Source organism: Lolium rigidum, unplaced genomic scaffold, assembly GCF_022539505.1.
Source record: "Lolium rigidum isolate FL_2022 unplaced genomic scaffold, APGP_CSIRO_Lrig_0.1 contig_5526_1, whole genome shotgun sequence".
Classification (NCBI taxonomy): domain Eukaryota; kingdom Viridiplantae; phylum Streptophyta; class Magnoliopsida; order Poales; family Poaceae; genus Lolium; species Lolium rigidum.
This window is the reverse complement of record NW_025900948.1, coordinates 528105-550526: the sequence shown is the minus strand read 5'-3', so window position 1 is coordinate 550526 and position 22422 is coordinate 528105. Positions and strand designations below refer to the sequence as shown.

Below are 22422 nucleotides of genomic sequence, written 5' to 3'. Positions count from 1 at the left end.
AACCGCTTGTCAACACCTTCTGCTCCTCGTTGGGATCGACATTCTTACTTATCGAAGATACTACGATACACCCCCTATACTTGTGGGTCATCACCCGCCGCCACCCGCCGTCGCCCCGGCCCCTGGCAGATCAGAGAGAGGGAGAGGAGAGAAAAAGTGCCAGGGGCGGCGCACCCCCCGGTTTTTCTTTTTTAAAAAAAAAATCGTAACTAAGTTAATTAGTTACAAATTCTTAATTAGTTAAAATCATGAAGAAAACCAGAAATAAAACTAAACAAACTCAAAAATCAAAACTAAACAAACTTAATTAGTTACAAATTCAAAAAACAAAACTAAAAACTTAATTAAATTGTTTTTAAATAAGTTAAAAAAATTGACTTAAAAATTTAACTAAAAACGCCGCACGTACTCGACCTCGCCGTCAGCGCCTTTTCTCCGTCGTCGCCGCCCTCTCGTCGCGCCCGTCCCGTACGTCGGCCCGTCGTCGCCGCCCCACCCACACCGTGTATGTGTCGTCGCGCCCGTACGTACGTCCCCATCGTCATCGCCGGCGCCCGATCGCATGCAATGAGAGAGAGGAGAGGGATATCGAGCCGAACTAAAATTTGACTTTACCACCGCGCGTATACGGAGGGGGCAGCGAGCCCCTCGTCGCCCCCTCCGTATACGCGCGGTGTTTTTTTGGATCGAGATCGAGATCGCCACTGCCCTTTCGCCACCGCCACCGCCCTTTCGCCACCGCCACCGCCCCCTTCTTCACTTAATTAATTTGTTTTGACTACATGTTTTCAGGATCGACATATGGCGGACGATAGAGCTGACCCGATTCTCGGACAACTATGATCCGGACGCTGAAGACCATATGTTCGGCATCATAAATGGCGATATTCCATTTGTGCCGACCGGAGAAGAAGAAGATGATATCTCTTCTTATCCGAACCTTGAGGGTGAAGATGAAGGGCGCCGTCGGCAAGATGATGCCGAAGAAACGTCGATAAACGACGATCTTCAATTGGAAGTAGCAACCACCTCCGGCGCCGAGGTATATATATATACATATTGAGCGTCTGGTGATACAACTAACTGATTTGAATAAATGTGTGTGTACTAACGCGCGCGACTCTCTTTCTTATTTTAGCCCTCGGCCGGATCGTCGAAAAAATCGAGTACGTCGTCGTCAAAGCGTGGCGCAACCAAGACGATGAAAGCAGGAGAAACATGCACCATCGATGTTGTCGACGAAGCAACCGGCAGGCCGCCGGAGCCCAAGCAAGAACGCCACCAAGTTTGTCGGCCAATGCGGAGCCGTTGTTAGAGACAACATCTCGATCACCCGCCAGGAGTGGAATGAGCCAAAGAAGGCACGTGTTGGTTTCACTTTTGTCGATAAGAGAGAAAAAAAGATTGCTTCAACAAGCTTATGGAACATTTCGTTCTACCTCCGAATACCGCAAATACGATGAGGAGGGTAAAAAGATTGCGGAAAACAAGGAGAGGCGCAAGCTAGTCAAACAGTTCGCTCTTTCTAGGATGGCCAACGCATTCCGGAAATACAAGCAAAATCTAGCCCATGACTTTGTCAACCAGGGCAAGACTCCGAATTTCAAAGGACAATATGAGAAACCGCAACATGATTGGCCAGAATTTGTGAAGCAAAAGAAATCGGAGCAGTTCCTTGAACTATCGAAAAAAAATAAGGAAAATGCGGCCAAGAAGGAGTACAATCATAAAATGGGGCCAGGAGGGTATCGCTTTTGGCAGCCTAAGTGGGAGAAGATGGAGAACGAGCCGAGGGCGCGAGGAATCCGTCCAGGTACGGAGGGATGGGACCCAAGGGCCAAAAGCTGGTGGTACGGGCATGGGGGATCGCTGAACCCGGAGACAGGGGAGTGTGTTTACCAGGGCAAAATAATTACACCCACCCAAAACCTTATTGAGGCAATGAGGGATGCTCAAGAGGGAGGATCAGGTTCAACGGAGAGAATGACGCCCGACAAAAGCCCTCGGGAATCCCGAACACGGAGGACGTGTACGAGGCATGCTCGGGGACATTCCGTGGAAACTAGGGTTCCCCTGCAAAGATGACCCGTACGGTTACGAAGCCGTAAGAGAAAGATGGATCGGGATGCAGATGTTGTGGCGAAGTTGGTAACGGAAATGGATGTGATGAAGAAAACCGTGAGTGTACTAGTCGCCGAAAGAGATGCAGCTCGGGCGCAGCATGAAGATCATCCAATGAATCTCGGAAGCCAGCAGCGGAGAAGAAGCAGCGTGGCTTCCACGGAGGCCTCACCGGCTGGTGCACCGACGATCGAAATTACTGCACCGGAGCCTCACTGGTGGTCGAAGTTATCGCACCGGAGCCTCCTCGCTACCCCGTGGACGATATAAAGGAGATGAAAGCATGTCATCCGTATTATCCTATCGGGAACATGTCCATGAAGGTAGCCATCGGCAGTGCTTTACCACTGGAGCACTCCACCACAACAACCCCATTCAAGATGGCTATGCTCGTGTGACGGTGGAGGAGATAGTCCAAGGGTTTGAGGACCTGGACATTGACATTGCTACACCCGAAGGGGTGAAAAGACTTGGAGATGTCAAGCGCCAGCTCATTCTATGGCGTAAGAAATTTATCAAGTTTCCAGGCGAGGCGCCAACAAGTCCACCCCCGTACGGTGGTGGTGGTGGCGGTGGCGGTGACGGTGGCGGTGGCGGTGGCGGTGACGGTGGCGGTGGCGGTGACGGTGGCGGTGGTGCTTCACCTAATACACCTCATTCACGTCAGCCGACGCCGCCCCCGGTCCTCGTCCGGCGGGTGATCGGACACCGGTACCGCCCCCAATCCACCTCCGGCGAAGAAGCGAAGCGGTCCTGGGTTATTAACCCGGACCCTTACGTACCTAAGAAAACAAAGGTACCGGAGGTATCACCGAAGCCTCTCCCCAGGAGGTCTTGGGAAAGTAGTGCCGAGGAAGTCGAGGCGGGCGCGCTGCTGATTTAGAGAAATGGCAGGCGAGCGTCAAGAAGAAAATAGAGGGCGAGCCCAAGCCAAGTATATTCCGACAAGGAAAAGCAGTGGGCTAAGTCATTTTTGAACACACCGTCCCAAGCCGCGAAGAATCTGCCTGACGACTATTTACGTGAACTTCGTAGGCAAGCACTCGCGTTCAAGAACAGGAAAGAGTTGGCGGAGAAGAAAGCCTTGGAGGACGAGGCCGAGAAAAAATTAGAAAGGGGGAAAGAAGTTGCCCAGCTCGGGGAACAAAGTAAACAATCGATCGCCCCGCTCATAGTGCAAGCCGCCGGTCCGGATGCCCCCGATATCATAGCAGCTGCGGCAGCACATGGATTGACTGTAGAAAGTGCCATAAAACAAGCGGCCGACTTAGGTATCACTCTTCGTGCGGTGTTAGGCCTTGATGAGGCGCCAATGAAGGACGTAGTATTTACATATGTGAAGAATGGCCCTCTCATCGAGCCTCGCGCAGAAGAGGATCTACCTCGACAAATGAAAGGTCTGCTAAATTGGTACAAGGGTTACATAAAACATGAAAACGCCAAAGACTATATCTATGCGGAAGTTAAATATGTGCATCACTTCAAACGTTACCGGGTACAAATTCCTCCGAGTGAATTGTTCCAGCTGTTCAATCTGCGCGAGCTCGACAAATCTATCATCAGTTGCTACGTTCTGTAAGTGATTTATTAATTTCTACCCCATCTCGTTCATTGCCTGCACTATATATATATATATATATATATTGTCCTAACTATCTTGTTGTGTACGCTATATATATATTATGCAGAATGAAGAAGCGGGAAATGCGAATAAGGAACATCCATGATGTTGGGTTCATTGACCCACACATCGTTAATTCATATGTGTTAGAACACCACCCCGCCGACGTGGAGGAAGACCTGTGGCGGTTTATTAGAAAACAGCAAGAGAAAAGTGATATTCTATTTCCTTACCATTTTGGGTGAGTGTTTCTGTCTTGAGCACATTCTCTTTTGTTTACTCCATGCATGGTATGTGGCTAATCGATGAGTTATGCATGATCGTGCATGTATCGTGTCCGCAGGTTCCACTCGGATTCTTATGGTAATTAAAGTTCAGACCTCCTCGGCTCTCGTCCACGACTATCTGAATATGGATCCGGCGCTTTGGGGCGACATGAGAAAAATGATGCAAAAGTAATTATTTTCATTCATTTGCGCTCTATATCGATCGGCCTATTTCGTTCATCATTTCCTAATATCAAGTAACTAATTAATAACTCTCTTGTTTATTTAATTTTCTTTGCCTCGTAGGGTTTGGAGACGGTTCGTAGATACCAAGGTCGGTGAATTCAAAAAAGAGCTACATTTTAAAATGGCAAGTGCCGACGACCGGGGATACTCAGCCACCGGGGACCAATCTATGTGGATACTATGTTTGTGAGAGGATCCGGAGATACCGCAATGAGCGGGACCAGTACGTGTGAGAACAACATCCCGAGGAATAACCTCCGGAAGACGCTTAGTCCGAAGCTCGCTTCCGACCACTTCAAGAGGAACTAGCTGGATGGTTGGCGAGGGAAGTCATCGATCCTAGAGGAGAACACTGTTACGATGACGTAGATCTTTATGTGCACCGGAATTTGTAACTAACTTGTTCAAAATTGTATATGGTCATCCGATATTGAATATATATTGTATATGGTCATCCGATATTGAATATATATTGTATATTCCTCTTGAATTCTTTTTGGTTCTAATTTCAAATTTGTTTGAAATTGTACATTCATATGCATGTATGTATACAGTACCGTAGAATATGTGAAACTCCTTCAAAATTAAAACCCAAAAGAAATAAAATAATACAAATTAAAAAGAAACCAGATTTAGGGGGAGGGGGGCTAAACCCTAAACCTCGCGGAGGCCTTTAGTCGCGGTTGGCCGGAAGAACCGCGACTAAAGGTCCTCCGCCCTGGCGCCGCCTGCGGCCCACGTGTATGGGCCTTTAGTCGCGGTTCGTAAGGAACCGCGACTAAAGGGGGGGGGGGCCTTTAGTCGCGCTACTTTGGTCGCGGTTGGGCCACCGCGACTAATGGCAGTTGCCAACCGCGACCAAAGCCTCTTTTTCCACCAGTGTGTGCTTCTTCCTTCTATTCGGCAAAAGGATAAATAGATACAAATAAAATACTCAAAACATACAAAAAAAAAACTAAATGTACTACACTAGCAAGTACGTACCGTTTCCCCGGTCTCCTATTTATATAAACACCTGCACCATCTGCTTCCTCACCACATCTCAACGCTAGCTGGCTAGCGGCCTCAGTATTCGCGCTAGCTCTCGCCGCAGGCCGACGCCATGTCCAAGGCATTCACCAAGTCCCTCCTACTCTACAATAAGATCCTAGTCCGACGGCTCAGATCCCTCATCGCCCGCGCGCCGCTACCGTCGGCCACCGCAACAGAGAGGCAGCCACCACCTCACAAGAGCGCGTCGTCCATGACGCCGTCGACGGCACCGCCACTAGAAGCGCTCACGGCGCCGGAAACGACGACGGACGGGGACAGCGGCGCCAGTGCCGGCACCGTGGTCTGCGCGGTGGAGGGCGGCCTGCTGATGTCCGCCTCCACCTTCCCGTACTTCATGCTCGTCGCCCTGGAGGCTGGCGGGCTCCTCCGGGGCCTCCTCCTCCTCATGCTCTACCCTCTCCTCCGCGTCCTCAGCCACGAGCTGGCCACGAAGGCCATGGTCATGCTGACCTTCGCCGGACTCCGGAAGGACGCGTTCGGCCGGCTGGGCATGGCCGTCATGCCTAAGCTGTTCCTGGAGGACGTCAGCGCCGAGGTGTTCCAGGCGGCGACGTCGTCCGCGGCCGCGACGCGGCGGGGACGCCGAAGGCGGTGCGTGTGCGTGAGCGGTATGCCGAGGGCGATGGTGGAGCCGTTCCTCAAGGAGTACCTCGCCGTCGACGCCGTGGTGGCGCCCGAGCTGAAGGAGCTCGGGGGTTACTACCTAGGAATCGCGGAGGACGAAGGCGAGGTGGTAAGGAAGATGGACGTGGAGGAGGTTATCGGGGACAAGGGCGGCGCGGTCGTCGGTATTGGTGGGCTGGGGTGCTCGTTTCAGCAGCTCTTCCGAACGTATTGCAAGGTGAGCAATTACCGGTTAAGGACGTAAGTAAGTGTACTCCACGAGGCTTGTTATTCGTAAAACGGAAATTACTATTAAAGTATTAAGTGAGTGATAATTATTTTTATTAGCATATATGCTAGTAGTACTAATGTTAGTGGCTCTTTGATTCCCATGATTTCGAAATCGTAAAAATATGAGTATGATAGGATTGCATGTTCAGAACACAAATGATTCTCAAAACACAAGGATTTCGCGGAATTGAGTTTGAATCACATGAATAGGAAATACATGGAATTGCTAGAAAAACATAGTTAAGTGAAGGCTGAAAATATGAAAAAGTAAGATTAGGCTGTTAGTAGGCAATGTTATGGCCTTTCCTTGTTCTTTGTACATATCATTGCAAAAAAAAGAGGTTTGGGTGAATTTGATAGTTCCTTTGTTTTTTTCCTTTGGAACTAAAACTATTAGATATAAAAATTTCTCCATTTTCCGTCTTCCATTCCTTCGAACCAAATGCATGAATAGAAAAAAAAACTCTTATTAATATGCTTTCCTTCACTTTTAATACAGTATGACCAAAGAGACCCTTAATTGTGAGTGTCAGTAAAGATTTAAAACGAAGAAAGGGGAAATACAGAAGAATATATTACTTCTTCGTTTGGCAATAGATGATGTTTTGGACGACAGGAGATTGTGCAGTGTTGTTTTCAATGATAGTTTTATATGAGTTTTAGATGTTGTTGTTTTCACGACATGCATACTATAGTAGTAAAAATACAAATTTCACTTGACCAAACTAGTACTTCTAATACTTGACCAAACTACTAGTACTAGTAGTAGTTAAAGTTAAGCGAAGCTAGATTCACTATGCGCATTCTAGGATGCTTGTCATAACCTGCAATAAATTTGCATGCAAGCCCATTTTTTGTTGCTGAGATAGCTAGAATAAATTCTAATCGAAGAAATTTTGAAAGCCTAGCTATTCTGTTCGGCAAGATCTTTTGAAATGTTTGTGCAACTCAAGTATATATTGTATACAACCAAAAATGCAAGGTGCCCCTAGTACTTCAGATATTTTCCATTACACCTACTACTTTAGTCATGTGTGTAGGTTCTCCATGATGTTAATTCGCTAGGTTTGCGTCGACTTCAATGAGTCAAGCCTATAGGTATACTATATTATCCATGGATGTCATGCACCGATTAATCAACATAGCTAGCCCTCTCTAGGAGTGTTTCCCTGACTGGGATGTGCACCCTCTCATCTTTCTCTCAGAAAATAAAAATAAAAAGTAGTACGTGGTTGAACTCGTCCATGTCGGCCATGAACTGCATGCATCATACGTCTCCTCTAGTCCGAATGCCACACATGCAGCTCGATCAGTAATTGCAAACTACCATGCAGGTACCCACAGTCCTGCTACAGTCCGTCTAGAGTTTATATGGAAACGTACATGATCGTGCCACCTAGCTAAAAATATATTTTCTAATGTGAATGAGAAAGAGACAGGGGACTTTATATCGCATGACTCGTGATTGTCATTTCTCAGGTACTCGTAATAAGAGTACTCCCTCCGTCCTAAAAGAGTGTCATAGATTTATCTAAATTTGAATGTTTAGATAAATATGAGGTAATTTTTTTTACATGGAGAGAGTACTACTACCTCCATCTCAAGGCTTAAGGTTTTTTTTTAAGTCAAACAAAGTAAAGTTTGACCAAAATTTTAGAAGAATCTATGAACAAATATGATATTTTGTAGATACCATATGAAAATATATTTCATTATCTATCTAATAATATTGATTTTGTATTTTTCATGTTAATAATTTTTGACAAAAACTTGGTCAAACTTGACATAGTTTTACTTTCTGAAAAAAATGTGGGCCTTAAACTTTGAGATGGAGAAGTATTAAATAGCTACTCCTGTAGGTTAACTATAAAATATCCATGTGGTATTATAAAGTGAATGACGTTGAACAGCATATTGTGTGATCACTCATGGTTTAGTACACCCTGCCCGGTGGATCTATGTTGCTGTCCAAGCAGTACGCCGCCAACAGTACAAGAAAGCTAGCGATACTAGTTCTTCAGCACCTTCGGGAAAATGACATCTACGGCTGGTTCTACGTACTCATTAACATATGGTCCCTAAACTCGACCGTATCTAAAACCTCAACTTTGGCATTCAGGACATTAACATGAAGTAGTCTTTAACTTTGATCATCGGTTTCTACAGCACACGTTGGCTCACGGTAAAAATAATTATACATTATGGAACGTACTAGTATATATAGTATTATGGAACTGAATTATTTGAGGAATGTTTAACTAGTAAAGAAATGGTAAAGGTGTCTATATTTTGGATGGGGCAGGGTTCTAGTTTCAGAATCTCAGAATTATTCAAAATAGGTGCTCCCGCAAAAGTTTTGCTTTGGTCTCGATCGGTAATTATTTATAGATTTGGTCTCGATCGGTAATTAATTAAGAAGAGTTTACTTCGAGCAATTCGACGCCCAAGGCCCTTGCTCAGCATGGCAGCGATGCTCACTGGAGGAGGTGGGCGTGACTCCTAGGCACAGGAGATTAGCAGAAGCCGGACGGCGCGGGGATGCGCGGCATTGACGCCCGAGTTGACCTTCTGAAGGCGGTTTTGTCCGTGCCGCCCTCCATCGAGCGGCGAGCTACAGCCTACAGCCAGGCACCAGGCCGGAGAACGGGGACGATTCCAGATCTAGCGCATCCAATGCATCTTCTGGGCTCTGGTCATGGCAACGGCATGGACCAGCTAGTGGCGGGGTAGGGTTGGGGTCTGGGGAAGGCGTTGAAATATGCAAATTTCAACCACTAAATAAATTTATTTCTGAATTATTTTTAAGAATTATAATTCGATAGAAATATGAACTGTCGGTACTAACAATGTGCTCTATGCATGCAGGAGGTGTACGTGCCGACCGAGTCCGCGCGGCGGCGACGCGGGGCGCTCCACCCGCGGCGGTACCCGAAGCCGCTCGTCTTCCACGACGGCCGCACGGCGTTCCGGCCGACGCCCACGGCCACGCTCACCATGTTCATGTGGCTCCCGCTGGGCGCGCCGCTGGCCCTGCTCCGCGCCGCCGTCTTCCTCCTGCTCCCATTCTCCCTCTCCGTGCCCCTCCTCGCCGCCCTCGGCATGCACAACCGCATGATCGCATCCTCCTCCTCCCCGGACCCCTCGCCAGACCTCGCCGCTGCCGGAGGCACCAAGAAGAAGAACAACAGCCTCTTCGCGTGCAACCACCGGTCCCTGCTCGACCCGCTCTGCGTCTCCGCCGCCGCCCGCCGCCGCGACCTCGCCGCGGCCACCTACAGCATCAGCCGCCTGTCGGAGCTGCTCTCCCCGATCCCCACGTTCCGGCTCACCCGCGACCGTGCCGCCGACCGCGCGGCCATGCAGGCCCAGCTCTTCCGCCGCTCCAGCGGCGGCGGCCTGGTGGTGTGCCCGGAGGGGACCACGTGCCGGGAGCCGTTCCTGCTGCGGTTCAGCCCTCTGTTCGCGGAGCTGGCGGCCGGCGGCGTGGACGTGGTGCCGGTCGCGCTGCACCTGGCGGTGGACATGTTCCACGGCACCACCGCGGGGGGCAGGAAGATGCTGGACCCGCTGTACCTGCTCATGAACCCCGTGCCGTCCTACCTCGTGCAGTTCCTCGACCCCGTCGTCACAGGCGAGGGCGCTGGGAAGGAGGGGGCGCGCGCGGTGGCGAACGAGGTGCAGCGCCGGGTGGCGGAGGCGCTCGGGTACGAGCGCACCGGACTGACCAGGAGGGACAAGTACCTCATCCTCGCCGGCAACGAAGGGGTCGTCGGCGCCGACGACGGCGGCAAGAAGAATTGATCGCTGCTGATCGAAGCCGACGCATGCAGTTACTATACATTGACGACTACTAGTACAAGCTTTTTGTTTCTGTCGCTGCTGAATGCTGATGTTGTACAGTGCATACACGTGTCGTGTGGGCTCGTGGCTCGTCAGGGTTTATGTTGGTTAATCTTTTGTTGTGCTGAGTGCTTTGTGCAAATGTCACAAATATACAATGTAAGACGGTTTTGCTTGATTCTTAGTTGGCTGGAATTTTCGAATTATCCTTCAAAAAAATGGTCGAATGTCATTATGTCATCTAAGCTTATTCCAAACATCTAGCTAGAATCTAAGCTTATTTCAAACAACACAATGACTAGGATGCACAACTGCACACACCAACACATGATGACAAGAAATGTGATGAGTGAGATGAGGTTGATCAGAACTATAGGATGTGTTCTGGAAATTAGGTGTCCAAAATTTCGACTCAATGACCATTCTTTGCTTAAGCTGACCAGATGATGCCAAGGGTTTCAAGGTTTCTGTCATCATCGGCCATAACTATGCTGTCAAGGAGAGACACGTTAGTGACATGGTGGCTAAGCAGAGACAGGTCACTGTTGCTGTGGCGCTTGTTCTCTACTCACTGGGAGGGCTTAATAGTACCGATGAGTGATGGCGACGTACAGCTTCACGCTTCAGCAGCTAGGATTTGATTCCACCCCTCCCTCGCCATCAATCGTGTTGGCTGGGGGCCTTTTCAGGAGTCAGGACTATACTCTAGAGGCTCTAATGAATCACATCTGATTCACACTCATAGCTGCTTTCGAAGTAACAACACGAAGAGCCACTCTACACCACAAGTCTTGATTTCGAACCATATCACTTGTATAGTCTTACTTAAGTCTGCAAGTCTGATATGAATCGATACCGTACATGGATTACAGACCAAATTTCGTCGCAAGTTACAAGTGAGCAGCCAATATAACATCTCTAAATACAACAACGATCCATGCACCTCTTCAGTTACACCTTGAAACATCCTCGGGCAGCAGCCCGTAACGGCGAGTGCGCTGTTTTCAGACACAAGAAGAAAATTTAATACAAAGCCCACATAAGAGTCATGAGTGCAGAGTTGCAAGAACTTTTGGGGTGAAAGTCAGAAATACAGTAGCAAATAAGTGAGAGCACGAACTTCAATCAGTTGATAGAGAACTTACGTATTCTATGTACTCTTTAAAAGGAAGGCAACTCTGGCGAAGTCGTGACGATGATGATATAGTTGGACTGATGCAAAGCGTCCCAATGACAGTTTTAATAAGGCTTACAGCCTCCTTGTTTGTCAGGTGTACGTCAGGTTTCCTGTAATGATTATCAGAATCAACAAAAACCTCGAGCTTGGTCAGGGCCAGAAGGTGCCGGATACCAAAATCTGAAACACCATTCAGACACTCCATTCTGTGCACAGGAAGTTCCAACTCGAGGTGCTCAAGCTTTGGCATAGCTCCTGCTTGAAACTCCAGTGCGGTCCCACAGAACAAGAGATTCAGCTTGAAATATTTCAAACCTGTGAACCCACGGATGAGTATCCTCCCATTAGTGCCGTGATTGACGCGTAGACTCAGAAAAAGCAAAACTGGCATTGCTCCAAGGATCGCAACATCTTCCGGTCCCATACTGAAGATTAAAAGTTCCAATTCTCTAAGATTTCCAAGTGAGCTCATCCACTTTGGAACCTTGTTGATGCACCATGATGATATGCGGAGCTTCCGAAGACTACAAGGAGTAGCATGGGACCACGATTCTAGCGACATTAGGATATAAAAACTGTAGATATAACGATTGCCAGGGAAATATAGATGATGGAGAGTTTCAGAAGAAATTAATGTCCCCACATGACTCCATAATTCCTTGAATTGCCTTCTTGCTTCATCTACGCTATCTGGGTCTTGAATAGAATCGCTGCATCCTACTTTCAGTGTCCTCAGATTGGTGAGCTTGGAGAATTCTTGCAGAGATTTCACTGCATCCCAGGAAGAGATCCCAAACTCATTAAGGTCTTCTAAGCACCGCATCTGTCCAATTATTCCATCCGGAAATCTTGTGTACTTATTAACATATAGACGGGCCAACCTTGGAAGCCTTGCAAGTGACGACGGCAATTCTTTAATATCTGTATATCTTAAGTTCAATGTTTCTATGTTCTGCAATTGTTCAATGTTTTTTGGGAGCTTATTTATATTTCCTTGTCCAAGACTCAAATACTTCAGAAGAAACATCTTTTGAATATGTGTGAGATCCCAGTCACCTATATCTCTACAACCCTGTAGGTCCAATGTGAGAAGGGATGGAGCAAACATCCAAAAGTTCTTCATGCGACCCAAAGATACAGTAAGTGATCGGACATGAGAGAGTTCCATGTTTTTCGGCATTGTTAGGTCTCCTTTGTTGGGATTGATGACACAAAGCCTGCGCACCTTACAATCTGAATTATGTGTAAGCTTTGTTCCATCAAATGAAGTCATGAAATTCTCTTCAGTAGCCTTGCAGGTGATGAAATCAAGAATGATGTCATGAACTCGGCATGCCTTTGCCTCGCCATATATTACCTTATAAGGCTGGATCAAACTTCTATTGATAAGATCATTAAAATAACCCTCCCCTACTTCATATTTGCTTTGCCCTTGTTTTTCATGAATGAATCCTTCAGCGATCCATCTACTTATCAATATTCGTTTCTTGATAATAGTATCTTCTGGAAACGCAGTCAAGTACAGCAAACAGGTTCTCAGATGGTGAGGAAGATCAATGTAACTAAGAGACAGAATCTTTGTCATGTTTCCGGCAAGTGGGTCCTTTGCAAGTGAAGCACCAATGCCAGCTAGCACCCTATTCCATTCTTCCACGGCATGCCGATCAGCCAACAGGCTAGAGATAGTAATAATGGCTAATGGCAGACCGGCACATTTTCCCAATATTTTATCTGATACTTCTTCTAGGTGAGGATGGTGTAAATTGTCGGAACCAAATGCTCTTGCAAGAAGCAACCTTTTCGAGTCAGTAAAACCAAGGGGCTTCATCTGGTAAACATGACCGCCTTGAGAAGAACAGTACGATGCAACTGGACTAACACGTGTTGTAGCAATAAGTCTGCTCCCACAATTATTATTCACAAATGCAAGCCTCATAGTTTCCCATGCTTCTGTCCCCCATACATCATCAACTACAACAAAGTACCTGCAAAGAGGTAATAGTAAATGCGACTACAGGTACTGAAAAAAATCATGATAAGAAGAAGCCTCGTCTGACAATAAGTGCAGTCCAAAAATATCCTTACAACGAAAATGATATTTGTAAATTCTCGATAATAATATTTTTTATAATATTTTTTCAAAAAGGAGGCAGGAGTTCTATGTATCCTTCTTTCAGAAGGAGAAGAGAGCAAAGAATGTATGTACAAGATCAAGCATCACAAACCGCAGAGTCCCAACCAAAGGAAAAGGCAAAAAATAGAGATCTTTGAACATAATTAAGTAATCTAAATGTGTAGTTCAATTCCCCAGAACAAAAAAATTTATAGTACAATTGTAAAAAAAATACTTAGTTGAAAAATATTGGTCATGTATAACCTTCCATGCTTCCATAAAAAGCATTACTATGTACAAGCTTTGTGCAGCCAAATGCAAGAATATGTGAAGGTCCTGCTCAGCTTCATGAATCTTTTTAATGGCTACTAGAAGTGCCTACCAGCGAGTAAATAATGCATGCAATTAGTTGGTGTAATTAATATATATGTGCTAGTTAGCCTGAAGCGCAGCTAGTGCTGACACTTTCACACCAGATCCACCTAGGAAGATGTGGAATGGTCATAAGAATAAGTCTCACATTATTCAGTACTAGTGTATTCTATATATCAATGATTCTTCCTTCTGGATTAAGAATATATTGACAAAAGGACAAGCACAAAAAGTACATTGTAAATCGTAGTAATGGATTAATCATGAGATCCCTTTCTAAGTTCACCAACACAGCTTCCAAAAGGAATTAGCAAAATATCATCTCATTTAGAACTAAATTGCTCAAATCATGCAATATACTCCGCTACATCGTTGTAGGTGTATATCAAGCTTACCTTTTATCTTGGAGGTATTCTCTGATCCTATCAATGAGTTGTTTCACATCATCATCAGATCTGTAGCTAGTTATCCCCACTCCTTTAGCAATCTCTCTGAGAATCTTTCTGAAATCAGGTTGCTGAGAAACTGACACCAAAGTTGCACATGAGTATTGGCTTTTGAGCGTATTGTAGACTTGGTTGGCCAAAGTAGTCTTACCAAGACCACCTGGCCCAACAATTGACAACACTTTGAGCTGTTGGGAAGAATTGTTCTTCTGAAACCACTCAATGATCTCCTCTTTAGGACCCCTAATGCCGACAAGTTTATCAACCTCCACATAAAGGGCATGCAGCCTAGGATCAATGGCAGGGATGCTAGAGGAAGGTGTCAACCTCCACACAAAGGGCATGTACCCACCGTCAATTTTGTACCTCTCGTGCCTATTGCTCGCCTCAATAGCACGGGCCTTGAGCTCTTCGATCTCGCCGGCAATCTCATGGCGAAGTTTGAGATTCTTCAGGTTTTGAAAGAACCCCTTGAAACCCGTAGGTTCAGAGAAAAACATGAAGTCGTTGATGCAATCTTCCATGTCATAGGAGAGCTCACGAATATGCTCCTTCCAGATCTTCATCTCAGGGTTAAGGTCCTCTGAATCAGCAAGGATATCGAGTGTGGCACTCATGGTGTTGAGCTCATCTCTTATGAATCTGGTGTTCCGGCGCACACCTTTGAGCTTGGAGCTCTCTTCCTCCAGCAGCTTGGTGAGCTTGGCCATGAGCGGCCTGATCACCCCCGTGGCAACACTGACAACAGCAGCCTCCGCCATTGCTCCGTCAGTGAGAGGACCTTCCTGGTATGTGTGATTCTAGAATCTGCGGTTTGGTCAGGACTTGGAGCAACTAAGCAAGAGATTGCGTAGAGGATTTTCTGGTTGCAGTAGACTTCTTGTTCTCTGAGATCCAGTTGACTTGGCACGGACAGAGACAGGCCATGTGCTCATCACTTGCGGAGCATTGGGAGGCACAAAGACAATGCAAAATTAATCATGAACGGACATGGACGATAGTTTGATGTAGATCGAGGAAAAGAAATTAATCAGTCGGCATAGCATTAACAGTAGTTCCACACTTCCACTGTCAGGTGTCCACCGCGGCCGCTGGAGCTTCTTCACCGAACGAACTGGTCTAGCCAGCGGCGGCGGTGAATCGGGCGGAGGAGGTGGAGGGAACAGGCGCCGCAAACCCAGCGGGATGAACAGGACGCGGTGGAGCGCCGCCGGCCAAGCGAGATGCGGTGGAGGGTGGGGCGGCGCTCCGCCGGGGTTGGAGGCGAGGTCGGCGCCTGAGCCCGGGGTGTGAGGCGCAGATCGGGTCGGGGATCGAGAGCACGAGGGAGGGGAGCAGCGCCGTCGGCGGGATGAGGGAGGCTATGCACCCCATGGTTGGCATGTCCAAGACCATGCCTCCTCGGACCGACCAAGTTCCGCCATTGATTTTTTTATGGTGAGTTGATAAGGAGGGGATTTTAAGTTGTTGCGAGACGCGGCTTTGGTTTTTTTTTAGAGAAAAAGGGGCACGCCCCCGGTTCCAATATATTGAAACCAGAACAACAGTTTACAGCATCCAGAATTTATCATCACAGGCACCCAAACTCCACAACATAACACCCAACATATTTTGCACCTAACAGGAAGGACAACACACAAACAGGTGTTTTTGCGAGGAAACAGCACACACCACCACACAGCAACATAAGAACGGCAGGCTAGCCCCAGATCATCCAGCGCACTCACTGACGATCCAAGACCTGGAAGTACGCTCCATCACCCACCAGGACCAAGTCATTCGCCTCCAGGGTCCTTGCCAGATCTTCAGCTGTCATTAGCATTGGGCCAAATCCTCTTGAGCTATTCATCTCACAGACCTCCAGTGTTGTCCTTGCTCTCTTCTGTGGAATCACCCAGGATCCGGCCACAAGAGCAGAGGCCTCCTGGCCACTCCCTCCAGCTTGTTCATCATACACATCAGCCCTTCTTTTTCCTCTTCCTTCAGTAAGATCTTCCACTGGGCACAACTGCATACCAAGCGTTTCCACAAAACCTGCATACCCAGCCATTGCACCCGATTGAAAACATGATCATTCCTGGTAATCCAGATAGTTCTCAAAACAGCCGCAAAAATCAAATTATGTTTCTTTTTATTCTTTCTGTCATTCCACAAGGCAGCAACATCATGTATGTTTGAAATTTTCAAATCAATATCTAAAGCATCTAAGGTCTCTTTCCAAATATTAGCAGCAACCACACAATCAAAGAACAAATGTTGACAGGACTCTACTTCATTGCAAAACACACAAGTCAGATCATCAACATTTTGTCTTTTGACCAGGTTGTCTCTAGTGAGAAGCTTATTATGGAAGAGCAACCAGAGGAAAAAATGTATTTTTTGGGGGTACTTTGATTTTCCAAACACAATGTATGTCAATAGTTTGAACTCCCCCAAAGTTAACCACAGCATATAAAGATTTGACACTATAAACCCCATTATCTTCCCACTTCCTGATGAGGTCTAAGACCCCGTGTGTGGCCCGATCTCGCGGATTGACTTCGAAACCAAGGGGGAAGATGGGAAAACGCGAGGAACACGAAGAACACGACGAACACGAGGAACTCCGATACTCACGCACACACACAACCCGATACACCCGATGCTTACCTCCGTGGCTCGATGGACCACGCCAATAGAATCTCCGAGGAAGAGACACGTGGTAGAATTCCCCGGGGAGAGATTGGAGTTGGAGAGAAAGAACTTGGTGAGGGAGAGAGAGTAGCTTGTACTAGAATCTCACTCAACAAGTTCAAAGTCAACAACTAAGGTGCCTTGATTACAGAGGGATGATACCCAAGGGAGACTAAGCTCAAAGGTAGGTTTGAGTTCAAAACAAGTCTAAAGAGCTAAAGGGGCGTCCTGGGGGTATTTATAGTCTTACAAGGCTTCATGGGCCGAAAAGGTACAAGTGAAACGATTCGGGCCGAAATAGTGACTTAAGTTGTGCAGGCCGGTCGGGGGCCGGTCGGACCGGGCTCGTGACCGGGCAGCCGGTTTCGGACCGGGCTCGTGGACCGGCGGCGACCGGCGAGGCTCCAAGTCCCTCGGATGGCGCCCGGATGTCACGAGCGCAAATCCCGGTTTCGACCGGGCGGCCCGGTCGAGAGGCCGGTCGAGCCGGGCTGTGGACCGGGTGATCCGGTCAGGAGGCCGGTCTGACCGGGTTCTGGACCGGCCGTCCATCTTCTCTTCTTTGCGCTCTTCGGGCGACTTCCAGTCCAGCTCCATGTCCATCTTCGCGTCCATCTTCCTGTCCAGCTGCTCCTCTCCTCCCTTTGACCATGGTGTGTCCTCCTCTTGGTGACCTTGATGCTCCTTGTATCTAATGACACATAATACGTCGGCATGAGGTAGCAATCCATCCAAAGGGGTACCAAGATCAAGGGTGGTGAGGAGCGAGTTCACCTCATCATGTAGTGCTTTGACTCGGGCTCGTGTCATCGGTCCACTTGGGGGACTTGTTGGTCTTGGTGTAGCGACGTCGGTGACCGGGGCTACATCATCTCCCCCCCCCTTGGGAAAGAGTCGTCCTCGACTCTTGCACCTCCTCATCTCCATGATAGGGTGACAAGTCCGAGACGTTGAACGTGTTGCTCACCAAGTACTTGGATGTTGGTATGTCGATGACGTAAGCGTTGTCGTTGATGCGTTTGAGGACCTTGAAGGGGCCATCTCCTCTTGGCTTGAGCTTGGAGTTGCGCTCATGAGGGAACCGTTCCTTCCGGAGGTGGATCCAAACGAGGTCTCCTTCTTCGAATACCCTTGCCTTCTTCTTGGCGTTGATGCGGTTGGCTTGACGAAGAACATGTGCTTGTATGGTTGCCCTTGTCTCTTCATATAGTTTCTTGACGGCGGCGGTGCGCTTGTCGAAGTCCATGTTGATGCGCTCGTGGAGGGGAAGCGGAAGTATGTCGAGTGCCGTGTAAGGTTCGAAGCCATAGACGACCATGAAGGGGCTCCTTGACGTAGTCTTGTGCTTGGCGCGGTTGTAGGCGAACTCGGCGTGAGGAAGGCACTCCTCCCATGACTTCAAGTTTTTCTTCACGAGGATGCGTAGGAGGGTGGAGAGGCTTCGATTGACCACTTCCGTTTGGCCATCCGTTTGCGGGTGCGAGGATGATGAGAACAAGAGCTTGACTCCAAACTTCGCCATGAGTGACTTCCAAAGATAACTCATGAACTTGACGTCTCGATCCGACACAATGCTTTGTGGTACTCCATGTAGGCGAACGATTTCCCTGAAAAACAATGAAGCAATGTGTGAAGCATCGTCGCTCTTATGGCAAGGTATGAAATGAGCCATCTTAGAGAATCTATCCACTACAACAAATATGGAATCATGACCATGCTTAGTGCGAGGCAAGCCTAGAACGAAATCCATGCTAATATCGGTCCATGGTGCATAAGGAATAGGCAATGGCATGTAAAGACCATAAGGGTTGGAGGTAGACTTAGCTTGTAAGCATGTTGTGCACCGACGGCAAAGGCGCTCCACATCTCGCTTCATCTTTGGCCAATAGTAGTGGGTTGAGAGCATGGCATATGTCTTGTCACGGCCAAAGTGGCCCATAAGACCTCCTCCATGAGACTCTTGCAAAAGCAATTTTCGAAGCGAAGACTCGGGAATGCAAATCTTGTTAGCTTTGAACAAATAGCCATCATGCAAATAGAAATCATCTACTCCTCGCTCAACGGAGCACTTCTCAAAAATGGGAGCAAAGAAAGAATCGGAAGGATAGAGTTCTTTGATCTCTTCAAGTCCCAAAACATGAAAATCCAAACGAGTTAGCAAAAGGGTGTTTTTGCGGGAAAGAGCATCCGCCACAACATTGTCCTTGCCCTTCTTGTATTTGATCACATATGGGAAGGACTCAATGAACTCGACCCATTTTGCATGTCGTTTGTTCAAGTTGTGTTGGCTTTTCAAATATTTCAAGGACTCATGGTCGGAATGGATGATAAACTCTTTTGGCCAAAGATAGTGTTGCCAAACTTCAAGAACACGAACCAAAGCGTAGAGCTCCTTGTCATATATAGGATAGTTGAGGCGTGCGCCATCTAACTTCTCACTATAGTATGCCACGGGTTTGCCCTCTTGCATAAGAACACCACCAATACCAAGCCCACTTGCATCACACTCAATCTCAAAAGTTTTTGCAAAATTTGGAAGAACAAGAAGTGGAGCTTCGGTAAGGCGTTTCTTCAACTCATCAAAAGCATTTTGTTGGGCCTTGCCCCAAACAAATGGAACATTCTTTTTGGTAAGCTCATTCAAAGGGCAAGCAATGGTGCTAAAATCTTTCACAAAGCGGCGATAAAACCCGGCAAGTCCATGGAAGCTTCGGACTTGGCCAACATTTGTAGGGGTAGGCCAATTGTGGATGGCCTCCACCTTGGAAGAATCAACTTCAATCCCATTAGCGGAAACCACAAAACCAAGAAAAACCAATTTGTTTTGAGCAAATGTGCATTTGGGGAGGTTAGCATAAAGCTTTTCATGGCGCAAGATGCACAAGACTTCTCTCACATGTTGCACATGGTCCTCGAGGTTTTTGCTATAAATAAGAATATCATCGAAGTAGACAACCACGCTCTTGCCAATGAGAGGACGCAAGATGTGATTCATGAGGCGCATGAAAGTAGATGGTGCATTGGAAAGACCGAAAGGCATAACGAGCCATTCATAGAGACCAAGTTTGGTCTTGAATGCCGTTTTCCATTCATCACCAATAGCCATGCGGATTTGATGGTAACCACTTCGCAAATCGACTTTAGAGAAAATCGTGGCACCACTAAGTTCATCTAGCATGTCATCTAAACGCGGAATGGGATGGCGGTAACGGACGGTAATGGCATTGATGGGGCGACAATCCATACACATCCATTGCGTCTCATCCGGTTTAGGCACAAGGATCACGGGAACCGCACAAGGGCTAAGGCTTTCACGGACATACCCTTTGGCGAGGAGATCTTGAATTTGGCGGTTGATCTCCTTGGTCTCTTCGGGGTTGGTGCGGTAGGCGGCACGGTTTGGTAGCGGAGCGCCGGGTATGAGGTCGATGCGGTGTTCTATGCCGCGGAGTGGTGGTAGTCCATGAGGGAGCTCGTCGGGGAAGACGTCTTGAAATTCCTGCAAAAGAGACAACAAAGACGGAGGAATGTTGGTTAAGTCGTTAGTCTCCGACGAGGGTCCCTTGCATATGAGCACATAGTGCAATATGGTGGATGGGTTCTCTTGGAGCTCTCTCCACTCACTCTTGCTGGCTAGAAGGACACTCTTGGACTCACTCATATATGGCTTGTGGCGCTCACTCTCTTTGTGGTGGGTCGCTCCCTCACCTCTCATCTCGCTATGGTGGGTGTGGAGTTGTGCCCTCGCTAAAGCCTTCGCATTATCCGCGACGATTTGGCTAGGAGTCATCGGGCGCAACTCGAACTTCTTGTCGTTGACCTTGAAGGTGTATGTGTTGGAGAGTCCATCATGTATAGCCTTCTTGTCATATTGCCAAGGGCGGCCAAGCAACATGTGGCACACCGTCATGGGTACCACGTCACACTCGATGGTGTCCTCATAAGGGCCGATCTTGAAGTTGACGGTGACGGTATGTTGTATCTTGACGTTGCCCTTGTCACTCAACCATTGGATATGGTAAGGGTGAGGATGCTTGCGGAGAGTGAGGTGGAGCTTCTCACACAACTCGGTGCTTGCAAGGTTATGGCAACTTCCACCATCTATGATGACTTTGATCGACTTGCCACCAATTCCGGCACGGGTTTGGAAGATGTTGCACCGTTGTTCTTCAATATCATGAGGTTGTGTGGTTAGCACCCTTGTGACCACAAGTGAGGGACTTGGGTCATGCTCACATAAGAGAGGATCTTCTCCACTTTCTTGCTCATAAGCTTCTTCACTTTCCACGGCGGCTTGCACAAGGGCTTCATATTCATCTTCATCAAGAGTCTCGATGTCACCATTCTCCATAGTGATCATGACCTTGGTGTTCTTGCACTCAAACGATTTGTGACCTTGGGTGCCACACTTGAAGCAAGTGACACTAGAGGGTCCCGTGGATGCCTTAGAGGAGGCGGTGGAGGAGACCGTTTGCTTCATTCGACTTTGGATAGTCGGTCTCTTGGATGGTGTAGAGGATGCGTCGGCCTTGGCACTTGTAGCATGAGGAGTAGATGTTGTAGTAGGAGTCGATGTAGCGAGCTTGGAGGAGAAATAGGACTTGGCCTTGGAGTACTTGATGTCCTCAATCACTTGGCGCTCGGCCTTCGATGCTTGGTGGACTAACTCAACCATGTTGGAGTAGGGTTGGAACTCGACAATCCTCTTGATGGGATAAGTAAGGCCATTGAAGAAGCGGGCAATTGTTTGCTCCTCGGACTCTTGGATGTTGGCTCGCATCATAGTGAGCTCCATCTCCTTGTAGAACTCCTCAACGGTTTTGGTGCCTTGCTTCAACTTTTGGAGCTTGTTGAAGAGGTCGGTCATGTAGTGTGCGGGGACAAAACGAGCATGCATCTCCTTCTTCATATCTTCCCAAGTGTCAATAGGAGGTTCACCCTTCTCTTCCCGAAGAGTGAGGACTTGCTCCCACCAAGTGTTGGCGTAGTCTTCAAACTCGAGTGATGCCATAGCCACTTTCTTGGCACCGGAGTAGTTGTGGATGCGGAAGATCTTGTCCACCTTGAGTGCCCATGAAAGGTAGGCCTCGGCATCTTCTTCTCCCTTGAACTTTGGCATGGTGAACTTGAGTCTTCCAAACATGTTCTCTTCATCCTCCAAGGTTCTTCTACGAGGAGGGGCGCCGTCATCTCTTGCGGCTAGAGGTGGAATAGGAGGTCTTCTATGGCCAACCATAGCATTGGGTTGGCGTTGGAGTTGAACACTTGCTTCACTTGGTTCACGGTGAAGATGTGGTTGAAGATCTTGTCGCGGTTGAGGACGATGCTCAAGGTTGGGTCTCTCATCTTGATCATGGTGTAGTTCTCCTCGTCCACGTTGATCATGGTGAGGGTGGCGACGAAGATCTCGCCGAGGTGGATCTTGAGGATCTTGGTCTTGGGGATGGCCATCACGCCCATGGTGAGCATGGCGATCCGCTTGGTGACGATCTTGTTGAAGGCCTTGAGCTTGTGGAGGACGCTCATGTGGACGAGCATGGCGATGTATTTCTCCACGCCTAGAGTTGGAGCGGGAGTCTTCATGACGAGCATGTGAGCGA

The 22422-nt window shown here is 47.8% G+C and overlaps 2 protein-coding genes across 2 annotated transcripts; one reads left to right on the top strand and one right to left on the bottom strand.

Annotated features, from left to right (window-relative positions):
• Positions 1-5356: 5356 nt before the first annotated feature.
• LOC124681763 (probable glycerol-3-phosphate acyltransferase 3) lies at positions 5357-10002 on the top strand. The gene is made up of 3 exons (XM_047216588.1): positions 5357-5490; positions 5566-6148; positions 9067-10002. The coding sequence occupies exons 1-3, from the start codon at positions 5357-5359 to the stop codon at positions 10000-10002; spliced, it is 1653 nt and encodes a 550-aa protein (XP_047072544.1).
• A 772-nt stretch (positions 10003-10774) lies between these two features.
• Positions 10775-15352, bottom strand: LOC124681759 (disease resistance protein RGA5-like). The gene is made up of 3 exons (XM_047216585.1): positions 14099-15352; positions 11187-13203; positions 10775-11039 (listed from the first exon to the last, which is right to left on the bottom strand). Exons 1-3 carry the CDS (start codon positions 14908-14910, stop codon positions 10989-10991), a joined length of 2880 nt encoding a protein of 959 aa, XP_047072541.1. The 5' UTR covers positions 14911-15352; the 3' UTR covers positions 10775-10988.
• Positions 15353-22422: the final 7070 nt, after the last annotated feature.

Bases quoted from the DNA above. Each gene is read 5' to 3' on its own strand.
- LOC124681763 (XM_047216588.1), top strand. From the start codon at position 5,357: ATGTCCAAGGCATTCACCAAGTCCCTCCTACTCTACAATAAGATCCTA. The intron at 5,491-5,565 runs GTCGTCCATGAC...GGACGGGGACAG, and splicing joins CCACCACCTCACAAGAGCGC to CGGCGCCAGTGCCGGCACCG. The intron at 6,149-9,066 runs GTGAGCAATTAC...CTATGCATGCAG, and splicing joins TCTTCCGAACGTATTGCAAG to GAGGTGTACGTGCCGACCGA.
- LOC124681759 (XM_047216585.1), bottom strand. From the start codon at position 14,910: ATGGCGGAGGCTGCTGTTGTCAGTGTTGCCACGGGGGTGATCAGGCCG. The intron at 13,204-14,098 runs GTAAGCTTGATA...ACCTCTTTGCAG, and splicing joins GAATACCTCCAAGATAAAAG to GTACTTTGTTGTAGTTGATG. The intron at 11,040-11,186 runs GTAAGTTCTCTA...GTCTGAAAACAG, and splicing joins TTAAAGAGTACATAGAATAC to CGCACTCGCCGTTACGGGCT.